The 12,250-nt window shown below is 41.9% G+C and overlaps 1 protein-coding gene across 7 annotated transcripts in view; it reads left to right on the plus strand.

Moving 5' to 3' along the window:
• Positions 1-12,250, plus strand: part of MME (membrane metalloendopeptidase) — a 493,355-nt gene that overhangs the window by 303,975 nt on the left and 177,130 nt on the right. For all 7 annotated transcript variants that reach the window (XM_078667833.1, XM_078667832.1, XM_078667829.1 and 4 more), the window contains 2 exons: positions 5,800-5,936; positions 7,643-7,736. In XM_078667833.1, the coding sequence (XP_078523959.1) occupies positions 5,800-5,936; positions 7,643-7,736 (231 nt within the window). The remainder of the gene's footprint in view (positions 1-5,799; positions 5,937-7,642; positions 7,737-12,250) is intronic.

The raw sequence follows: 12,250 nt of genomic DNA on the forward strand, positions 1-12,250 counted from the left end.
ACTTACTTTCAACAGACCTTAGTAATGTTTAAATCACAGTTACGCCTTGTTTTGGGGGTATATTTATTATTGTGCTTTATGTCTGATAAAATAATAGAAAACTTACAGGCATGCAAATACTAGTCATTGCTCTGATTTGATCACACGGAAGTGTCACTCAAAGGGTCATACATTCAGCACTAAAATCTCACTCATTCACACACTAAAACCATAGAAATGTCACACATAAGGAATCCAAAACCTTGGTAGCTATGTATGGGTTTACATTGGTATGGGCCATTTCACCATTGTATAAGTTACATATAAAACTGAAGATCCTAGCTTTGTGGCACTTTTAGGAGTTTCTCTGGAGCTCCCAAAAAAGGAAACCATTATTTCAGATAGGGGCAGAGCGACAGGGCACTGTCAACCCCTTTATGGGTAGAATATGCATTCTTATACATCATAATCTCGCTGATACTTCTATTTATATGTCTGTTTGCACTTTGATTTAATTTTCTGCCCCATAACTTGTATTTGCTACATACATATGCTATCCAATTGTTTTTTTGGGTCCATCCATATTACATATGGCAATACATTTGCATTTGTAATCATACTAACCCAGCAGCCACATGCTGCCACATGTTCTAACCTTCTGTAGGCCTACACTTGATGTCTACATAATTGTCATAATTTTGCAGCAGAGAAACTAGAAAGGATGTGCCTGATATATATCCAATGTCTGCCATTCTAATTGGTGTAACATTGAAGGAGTGCCAGTGATTAAGACTGTGAAGCAGTTGCAATGGTTTGGTGATAGCAATGTGACGTATATGAAGTCCAGTAGACCAGTCTTGTAGAGAGTGTTTCAGTGCATAGTAAGTGACACACATTGTTTGTCATGCATGTACTGCTGTACATAGTTATTGAAAGATTAAACCACTTTCTGCTGACATCCCCAAACTAAATTAGAAAAATAGAATACATTACAGTGATTAAAATAAACCAAAAGTATCATATACAGATACGAAAACCAGGGATATGTGTTTTTAAAGTATTGAGGCAACAAACCACCATCATGAAACCACACAAAAAATCAAACAGGGGTTACAATTTTGGGGTTAGCTGGTACCTAGGCATGATTTCATGCTGACTATAATTCAGTCTCCGGTGGGACAAGGGAGTCCCATCGGTCAAAGTTAAAGCTTTCCTATTTAGTTTACTTTCAGGCCTTCTATATCCACCAATGGAGGTCAGGTTAGTAGCTGAAGCCTTAGAGGATTCCTTGAAATCAGATATGCCATTGTAAAGCTCCGGCCAAATTCATTGCATTTGGCACCAAAAGGTCCAAGAGGGACAAATCACAATTCCATAGCCACCAAGGTTGCCTTGTATCTGTGATAGATTTGCCACTTCTGCCAACGTAACTTTTTTACATTGGTAGTTGGTCAGTTTTTGTATTGCAGAAATTAAAAAGTGAGGCAAGGCTGGAAGTTGTGGGTGGACCAAGCTTCATTAAGCAGGATACCCTGTGCTGTGAGGTCCCATGCTAAATGCCTTAGAATGTGAGAAACCTTGTTTTCTTGCCCACAGTGTGTTCAGACTCCGTTTGGCAGCTTATCCCAGTTACCAGGAGGCAGCAAAGATGATTAAGTCCCACATTTCTCCAACTGTTGGTAAATTTCCTTCTGAGAACTCCTCCAGCGAACATGTAATCAGAGAATGCTTCTGGGCACAATGTCTCTCTCCAGTCAGACCCTCTGCATGGTAAAGTCAACTGTGGTCGATTGGACCTTTTTGGAGTCAGGTGTTCTTGTGCTTTCTATTCCTTGTCACATGTAGCAGGAGGCCAATCACTTGACATTTAGAGAAAAGTTCCAGTTTCTGGTTGATAGCAGGAGTCAAGTGTCCTTGACAATTCCTATTTCAGCAGTCAGGCAGAGTCTTCTTTATACTGGATAATTTTTACCTTGGTCCAGAAATGTTCTTGGGACGCTGTTGGTGAGATGCCAGTCTTATCACATGCAATACCCAGTGACTGGAAAATACCATAGACACATTCCTGGCTACTTTCTCTTAAAATGCCCATGTCCTTTTTCAGCACTTCCTCTCTCTGTTTACTGAAAACCTTCCCAGAATCCCTCAACTAAAAAGACTTTAATCATCTCTCAGTTGCAAGTACCAAGTGCATCTTCTTGCTATTCTCGTATGGAGATTACCTGTCTTCTTCTTCGTCAGTGCTGGGAAATAGGTTTCCCTCCTACTGGAGAGACCGACATAAAGTCTAGATTGACATTGAGAATCTATGGTTGCTGGTCCTGAAAGCGCTATATGATATTTCCACTTCAAAAGAAAAACTGTAAAAGTAGATATTTTTGTTGCCAACAGTTCCTGTCACCCTCTGAGATGGTTCATCAATTCTAAGAGGTAATAAAACTTGTACTAAAACTCCTACCTTCTTGCTGCTAGAAGACAAGCCACAGTCGCCCACCAGAAGGCTGTTAACAGACTGCCAAGGATGTGTATTTTGTCCCTGGAGTAAGGCTATGAGGCAAATCAGGTGTTAATCAGTTTAGTCCCAGGCAGCATAAAGTACACTTTAATAAAGTAACATTTCCATTCACGTTCTAAAAAAAATCTACTTACAGTAATGGATTACATTTTTAAATTTATGTTGACCGCTTTAGTATTTTCCCAAGCCAATCTAGGCTTGCTCATTAAAAGTGCAGCCTTACCTACAGATTTAGATAATCCAATTGGTCTGAACCAATTTGACAGTACAATTTAGGGACAGAGCACAGGCATACTGGTACAGAATGGCAGTGTCAAACCCTACAAAGTCACAATACCAATAAATTAAGGTCCGCATAAATGTGAAAAATCCAATGTGACGTTAGGGATTGAGTTCTGCCTAAATAATTCCCCTACATTTTTTACTTTTGACAATCTTTACTGTGAGTGAGTGTTATTTCCTGAGCCTTACTGTGAATTCTATGGCAATACATTGAGAGTGCTAACCGTCAGTGTCTGCCTTTTAAAATAAGGCAGTTGATTCACAGCTCTGGTAAGAGGCTCAGGACTGGTAGTATGTGAGCATGCAATCACATATACGGGCACATGTGTCGGCTTCACATGTGAGACTGCCGTCTTGCACACCGCATTATGTGTGCAAAGATAGCCAGTCTCAGAAAATACCCTTGAATGATTCATGCTGACCTGGGGTAGGCCTTATAATGTAAGTGGGCATTCATAGTGAGGGTTTGTAGTGCTTACTTGTATTGTACCAAAGTCCAGTCCAGTTTTTTTCTATTCTTAGGCCTATGTAATCTAGTGAGAGATCAACCTTATGGTACACATGCATTGTGAGTTTAAATCCATTGTCAATTAGACTCCATTTGGAACTTTGAGAATTATTATACATCCCTGGCACAGTCTTATACAAATTCTAAGCCTTTGCCTCCCCCAACTGGGACAAGGTAAATTTCTCTGCTGGCCAGCAGGAGGATCAAAAGCCTCCCTGCACAATAGAACCATTAACAGACCTTTGTCAAATTCCGAGAAAGGAAGTTGTGGGGAGCTGCATATATTATCTAACTCCTCAGACTATGCCTGGCTGTGACAAGCGTAAGCCCTGGGAAACAAAGGTGGGAGGCCAGATCCCTGAAGCCACACACAGGAGTTTTGGTGGGGGTGGAAGGGATCAGGTAGCTGTGTAATTTGGGGGCAGAGTGGGGACTCGCAGTGAAGGTCTTTCCATAGACAACTTGAAGTGGCCATGTTGAGATGATCCAGAATGCTGTGCAGAACGTTTGGGGCAGGAATGGAGTGATGATGTGGTGCCCTAGGGTTGGTCAGGGTCACCTGGTTTGTAGAGAATCTACCCTCACGTATAAGACCTGCACAAGGAAGATACAGTTTAGAAGACTGTGGACCTGGGGTTGTGATACCGGAAAAATACCCAGCTAGAACGAGAAGCAATATAAACCCACTGAGAAGATGGATTGAAGGGACTTGACTGCTACTGGCACCCAGGACTAGGATATGTCTCCCCAGGGCCAGTGACACTTACCACATATGCCTCATGAGAAGCAGTTTGGGCAATGGGGCTGCTAGCTAATTTTTTAACATTCTCCTGGGACGTCTGTGGACTGGAACTTTACTCTGCTGACACGCAGGTGCCCTGCAAGTAGCCAGGAAGCTTTGTGACCTAGGGAATGCAGCAGGGAGGGTGTTTTGCTGGTTTGTGTTAGGCATAATCAAAAAGAGAGCATCTGGAGCCCAGACTGAGGACAGGTTCAATAATGGGAGCCTTAAAAACCAAGCTCTACAATAAAAGCCAACTTGGAGGCCAGTAGGTCTGAAGAAAATGCTCATGGGGCCTAAAGTTGGTCCCCTCGAGCAAAACACCACCACCTCCCCTAAGTATCCCTTAGAAGCTCTTCTTCGCTACTCTGAGAGAGTTAAGTGCTACAACATTGTAGTTGCTTCCCATTAAAAAGAAAGTTGTGGACTTATTGGTTGTGAAGGATTCATTCGTCAAATCTAATAACCCAATCTCTCACAGTGACCATGCAAAAAGGGTGAATTTATTAGTGTTCCTAGATGAGTTCATGCTACTCTTATACCCTTTACATGAACTGTACTGGTGTAAGTGCACTTATTTGTGATCATTTTAATTCTCCTGGGTTGCTTCCTTTTTTTATTTTTAAATATGTTCTTTATGCATTCTCAGTATATTGTGATGCAGGTTGACATCAATAGTGTGTACTGTTGCAGGAATTCTGTGTTGTGGGCGATGTGTGCGTTTGTGCTACCAGGAAAGATGCACTAGCAGCGAATGTCAGGTTTCCGATCTACTTTGGTACTAGATAGATATCAATCATGTCTGGTTGCAATTTGAGCAGGGGTGTGTCTCAAATTTACCAAATGGGCACTCCTTCAGGAAAATTAGCTCATTTGTAGGTGGAGCACTGTACTTACTCCCCACCCCCAAAAAAAACCTCTGGAATTGGCTTTGCACTCATTTGTTCACAGAGATCTCTTTTCCTGGAGTCTCGCTTGTTTCAAAAACTCACTTTTTAGCTAACAGTAGAGGTTCATGATTGGAAATTCTGCAATTTTGGCAGATACTCCACAATCAGAAATGTACTTGTGCAGTGATATATTATACATGTTTGATTTTATGTGTGAATCATGGAAACGTATAAAATAAATATACCCATGTCTATGTTTAATGTAAGCCATCACTATGTTTTTTTTGCTGGGCCTTTTAGCCATCATCTATCAGGAAGGCTATTGTCATGTACGAAAAGTTTGACTTTTTTTTATTTCTCTAACACTTTTTTTGTTAATATATTTTCAGGTTCTTGCGATGTAAGTAATGTTATCTGTTTAAAGCAAACGTTACAACAACAGAAACAAATCAACAATAGGTGCATGAGCAAAAGTACCACTTCCTAACAATATTAGAAATGTTAGTTGAGAATTCATTTTTATAACATTACTGACACCCTGCTTTAATTAATAAATTACATTATATTTAGAAAACAGAAGGTGTTAACCATTTACTCATCTATGTTTTAAACAATCTTCAGGATTTATCATGAAATATGTATATGTATAATGTATCCTAATTAAATGAAAATATAAATATTTTGAGCAAGAATTAAAGAGTAAGATATACATGTCTTTTTTTAAACCTTATGATGCAATTAAATTGGTACCTGCTTCACTTGAACTGGAATAGAAATGTTTTGGGCAATGTTTATTGACCGCTTCTAAAGCATATTAAAATAATTCTCTCCAATATTTTTGTAGCAATTCGACTGGTTGAATTTCGCAAACAAAATAATGTCAACGGTGGGAATTCCTATCCAAATGACAGAAGAAATTATTGTTTATGCTCCGGAATACTTGACAAAACTTAAAGATATTCTTCTCAAGTACACTGCAAGGTAATTACAGATAAGTACCTTCAAAGTGCTAAAGGAGATTGATTTTTCACCCTGCAGTGTGACAAATCCACGTACTCTCCCATACTGGTGGTGGAAATTTGACTGGTTTAGGTCCTGATTCATAGGTTGATGGATGACCAGCTGTCCATCAAGTGGCAGACGGCATTACATCTACCGCATTGATGGACCCTGATGAACTAACACCCACCATATTTACCGATCACTGCCCAATAGTTAACTTAACTTTGTGCGCTTTCACAAGAAAAGTGGTTCCTCTGAAACCTAGTGTGTGGCAGCCATAATTCAGGTGACCATGCACCAAACCTCTTTGTTTTTCAAAAACAAACTAAAAAAGAAGGTATTTGTTTTTAAAACCAAAAAAACTAATTACCCCCACACCCTGGGAGTGTTCTCCCAGGGTGTGAGGGTCATTTTCATTTTTTCTACCTGGTGGCCATCTGTTCTAAATAGGGTGGGCGGTCTGATGACCTTACTCTGATGGGCCCTATGGTGGCGGCCTGTTGGCATATGTTTTACAACCTTAGAGCCAGAGGGGACACTGCTCTCAGTAAGATACATCGTCTGCATGACTTTAAATTGAGCAGGTGAACTAAAAGTTTGGCGGACAAGGCACTCCCCCAACATTTGTGATAAAGTGCCCTGTACGCCAAACTTGAAATTGGGACGTTAGTTTTTGCCAAGGTCCAAGGTTTTTGCATTAAAATGTTTGCCAATGTTGTGGGAGGAGGATCTTTAATAGGAACCTTCTGATGGAAATTCCAGTAAAGTCACTGTACGATGCTGCAATTTCCATCGTGAAACAAGTCTGGGGCACTGTACACAAATGTGTTCAATGTTTGACAACATATCTATAGCAGTCTTTCATGGTGATAAGTGCTAAATATATGGGGGCAGATTTACGTTTCCTGGCGATCCCTACAAATCAGCAGGGATGCGCCAGGAAAGATGGGTGAAGCAAGTTTACCCTTGCACCATACAGATGCGCCGCATTGTAATTGCGGCGCATCATGGCGCAAGGATAAACAGATGCGTACCGCATCTGCCGGCGTAAGGTTGGCGCAGTGCTGGAGTTGTGTCGCGGGCGCGACGCAACTCCAGCACTGTTCTAACCTGGCCTATCCTCAACATGGTGCGTCACGCCTTACGTCTGCTTCAAGTAGGTGCAAGGTTTTTGACGCAGAGGCGTCGGAAAAGTAACTGAGTGAAATCTTGTAGATTTCACTCAGGCACTTTTCCGAGGCGATCCTGCGCTGCAATGCCTACCCTGCGCCAGAACGCCCACATGAAACCTGATGCAGGTTTCATGTGGCGCAGGGCTTTACAACGTGACGCATCTCCCTAGAAGCCTCACCTTGTAAATAGGGCGCAACGTGGCGCATGGTTTACGCCGGGGGCAAATGTGGGGCACTGGGCTCATAAATCTGCCCCAAGGTGTTGCATCCAAGCCGCCTGATGTCAGAACAGAAGACCCAACCGTTTTCAATGGATTCTGTGAAACTACACTCCTCTAAATCAGACCTTAAGTTCTAAAAATAATTACCGTATTATGATTGAAGAGGTTCACAATTTAATTATCCATGTAATAACCAGATGACTATGATTTAAACTGTGGTTATTTCACATGGCTCGTTCTGAAGCTGCTTTGATTTGCAAAATCATTTTATATGTCTCATTCTTTTTTACAGAGAGATTCAAAATTATCTTGCTTGGAGAGGTATTATGGACTACGTGAGCAGTCTCAGTCAGAGTTATAAAGACTCAAGAAATGCTTTTCGTAAGGTGTGATAATATAAGTCTTCTTTTGTTAAATGAGGTTTAAATATTAAACTATTAATAAAATGTCTAACTTAGGATTGTTGTGGTATACATGAAAATGACTACACCTCCAACTTATAAAATGTTGCCTTGGATGATGACTGTCCTCCACTTCTACCATGTCCTTCGAAGTGCATGGGCACACCATGAGATTTGTGGATGGCAATATAAAGTGGTGGTCATTCAGAAATAAATCTTTTCCACGTCCTAAGCTACCACATCACTGTTAATTGACCGCCAGTATCCCAAAAAAGTAACTGCTTATTATACCAATTAAGGGGTCATTTAGTGGGTGGCGTAATGGAATGGATGTCAAAAATTCAAGAATGATTCATCTGAAAAAATTTCAATTCCTCCACCTCATTCAGAAGTGGTGGACTGTAGCAGAGGACCTGCCAGGTATTCTATGAGAAACACCCTGACTATCAGGCAGCCTGTGTCCTTGAGTCAAAGACAATTCATTGGGATCCCTATCCTACACTTTGCCATGTCATCTCTTATTTTTTACCTAGGACCACCACCAGTAAAAGTAATCAATATCCACCATGGCTTGTGAGAAGACTGTTAGAGTGTCAGGAACACTTTGTCAAGGACATTGGGACTTATTTAGAATTTGACAGAAAGGTACTCAATTACAAACATGACAGATAACTTGTCTGCCTTATTATTATAATCATTATCTTTTTACTTAGGAGCTGTTAGAAACTTGAGGCCTCATTTATGAGGCCTTGCGTGAGTTTTGCGCTTCCGATGCGTCACTTTTTGTGACGCATCGGCGGCGTAAAACATGCCTCCTGATGCGCACTATTTACAAAGTGACGCATCTAAGCAGATGCGTCACTTTGTAAACCCCTCCGCTACATTATACCTGCGTCAGGTATAATGTATGCAGAGGGGGCGTTCACCCGCAAAAAGCCTCGTAATAGTGACGCAGTGAAATCTATGAGATTTCACTGCGTCACTTTTAGGACGCTGTTGCGTCAAAATCTTGCGCCTGCCTCACAGCAGGCGTAAGACTGACGCAAGCTCTTTCACATGGGGCTTTCCCCATGTGAAAGGAAGCATTGCTGGAGTTGCGTCACTTTTGTGACACACTCCAGCAATGCGTCACTTTTGCGCCTACAGATACGTCAGAAATACTGACGTATCTGTAACTCCTTGCGACATGATGCGTCCTATTATAAATATGACGCATCAATCATGTCGCAGGGAGAGCGCAGTGAAAAGTGACGCATCGCTGTTTTCACGCAGCGATGCGTCACTTTTCATAAATGAGGCCCTGGATTGTTAGTCGACTGGGGTGTAAGCACTAGTAAAGCAGCAACCAAAATCCTTGTTAGGGTGAGGCACAAGACAACCCTAAATGAACCTGTGTTCAACACTCTGGTAGCTTGGCACAGAGCAGTCAGACAGTAATAACTTGAAAACACCACACAAAAAGAATTGCGCACCAAGTTAGAAAAATATGACTTTCTGTAATAAATTAAACAAGACCAACCTGTCAAAAATCCAATCAGTAGAACCCAAGATATTCAATAAGCACAAAGCATCAACTGTGGATATTTTGTTTGCCAGACCAGGACATAATCACAAGCTCAGGCCGACCGCGGTGGAGTGTGGACCGGAAACAGGGACCCAATTAGACCCTCTGAACAAAAGTACTTTAAATCCTGGTTTGCAAAGCATTGCCAGGAAAAGCGGCGAAGATGCATTGCACAACCAAAGCTATGCATCGGTTTCTTGGTGCAAGGCTGCGATGCTAGGGCTTACATTGTCTTCGAGAGTCCTATCAAAGGGGCATGCGTTTGGAAGCCTGGAGCTGCGAGGCTGCATTGCAGACTCTGTTGTTGTCATCCAAGCTGCCATTGGTGAGGGAAGAAATGGTCTGCATCGTGGATGCATTTCACAGTGGTGGTTCCAAAGGCATTGTGGGCTGTAGAGGTGATGTGGGTCTTTGCGACAGGTCCAATCCACGCCGCAGTGGAGATGCTTTGTTTCTGCTGGGGGTTATGATGCATAGCAGACGGGATGCGTCGGTTCCACTGGATCCACAGAGGCTACAAGCACCTTCGTCCTACTTACAAGTGTCCAGGGGGCACCCTAGGTTCTGGCTTCAAGAGATGTGGTCCTTCTCACCCAGGCAAGAGGGTAACAGGTCAGCACAGCAGGGCAGCGGTTCCTTCAGAGCAGCAGTCCAGCAGAGTGGCAGTCCTTTTTCGCAGCACAGTAGTCCTTCTTCCTGGCAGAGGATCCACAGGCCCAGAAGTGTACTGAAGAGTTGATGTCTGTGGTCCAGTATGTATACCATGTTGTGCCTTTGAAGTGGGAAGAAGCTTCTAAAGGCTTGCCTTAGAAGTGCACAGATACACTGCCTTTCTGGGACTGACTCCAGACTTACTACAGGGGTTATTCAGCCCATTGTGTTTAGGCAGGACACAGCCTATTCAAGTGCAAGTGGGGCTGGGCCCAGCTCCTCCCTCTCATATTGCCAGTGATGGCCCACCCAGTTTTGACTAGGGTGTGCCCTAGCTCCCAGTTATGTGTGGCTGTCAAAGAGGAACAGCTACCATAGTAATTCTATTGTAGGTTGATCAAAGTGCAAGAAATGCTGATTTTGAATTTGATACGATGAGGCAATCGGTGCACTAGTCAAGCATGTATCAGTTTGTGAGTATTGCCTATGAGGTATGGACTCAAAGGTATGCTCCTGTGAATTAGGATGGATAATCATCCACACATCCACTACATTTAAGGCTTTCATAATATAATTTATAGTGACTCTGGTGTTCTTCCTATGTCCTGTATATGCAGCATTAGTAGATTCAATCGAGGAGTTTGATATACAATAAAAAAACATCCAAAATAATAATAGGTGAGTTATAACCGCTCAGTTCCAGCATTATCTTAGCAAACAACTGAGGATTCTCATGACTAGGTGTGTATAGATTAGCTAAAAACAAACCGTCTCTGTTTTCAAGATTGGTTATCTCAACTATTGGCCATCTGCCAACAGAGCCTACCTTAGAAATCAACATTTTGAATATATTATTAAGTATTTTTTTACAGACCCTGTTCTGCCCCAAAAAATACGTAGCACTAATTAAATCATAGATTCTTGGCAACATATATCCTTTGCAGCTCTTTGTAGTCTCAGAATTAGTAAGGTCTGTTCTCTGCAAGGCTATGCTATCAGGCTTCAACCGCCAGGTATCAGAAACAACTTTTGCATTTTTTTGTCTTCCCTTTTTATTACTATTAATATTCCACTACAGGATTTTAACCATTTTCCCGAATTTTGAGTATTGTGTTAACTTTACTGCTCCCTTTTCCTAGTTGTAAACCAAATATACCTCCATTCCTTCTTCCCTCTAATCTCCCTGCCCCCATGGCACCTCTTCCTTCCCAACCACAACTCTTCCTTCCTTGGTTTGCTACAACATCCTGGTTCGGCATTACCAGGGGAAAAGAGTACTAACCCAGTTTGTATGTTAAGCCTGACATCTAAGCAATACTTTCAAGGGAGTCGCATGCTCCTCCTCCCCATGTATAATGTATAATTTCCTCTAACAAACAACATTAGCAATTTATCATCTTTCCAACTTTCCAGTCTATTCTTCTTAGTTCAAGACACCATGATTTCTGTGACATAACTAATGTCTATCTTCCAAGAATTGTCCAGTCCTTTGTGGAAAAGAGATTATCATGAAAGAGCCTTAATCTTTAGGGATGCTCCACTTATTATGGATATTGGAACAGAAAGAGCCTTGAATATTGGTATGAGCACTCTAATTTCTCTATGCCTTGAGGCAGTTTCCCAGACTAGGTCTTGAAAGATAGAAAAAGAGTATCCTTCTTGTGTTGTAAATCTCCCACACTCTTTAGCAATTGTTAATGTTCTTTCCTTCCTGAGGTCTTGAAAACAGACAATTATTGTACAAGACTTGTTCCTAGGCTTTGATGGGCCTGATGGCACCCTATGTGATCTAGCAATAGACAGTGATGAAATAACCTGTTGTCTACCTTCCAGTTGATTATCAAGCACATTCATGGAGATAATCTTGGCAATCCAGTCAATCCTATTTATATTTGTGCCCTCAATACTCTCAATGCTCTCATGTATTCCAGGGAATCAAGAGATTAGATCCAAGGGAGCGATCTTCCAAGTCCTTTTACATACGTGTGGGATTTTTAATTTGAACTCTAGGCCTGGGCGGTGAACTATGCTCTGTTCACGGAGTTCTGGGTTTTTCTGCATTTCGCACTCCGCGGAATTCGTGGAGTGCAGAAAACTCCGCTTTGCAATGAGCTGCAGAGTTTTTTCCCCGCTCACAATCGCAAACTGTAAGTTTGTGATCACAAACAGTAAGTTTGCGAGCGAAAGCTGCCACTCTAGTAGATTTTCTACCCGAGCGGCAGGAATACCAGCAAAAACTGCAGTTTGCACTGCTCTCTGCAATTAGTGGAACTTCGCTGAGTTT

This window comes from Lissotriton helveticus, chromosome 11, assembly GCF_964261635.1.
Source record: "Lissotriton helveticus chromosome 11, aLisHel1.1, whole genome shotgun sequence".
Taxonomy (NCBI): domain Eukaryota; kingdom Metazoa; phylum Chordata; class Amphibia; order Caudata; family Salamandridae; genus Lissotriton; species Lissotriton helveticus.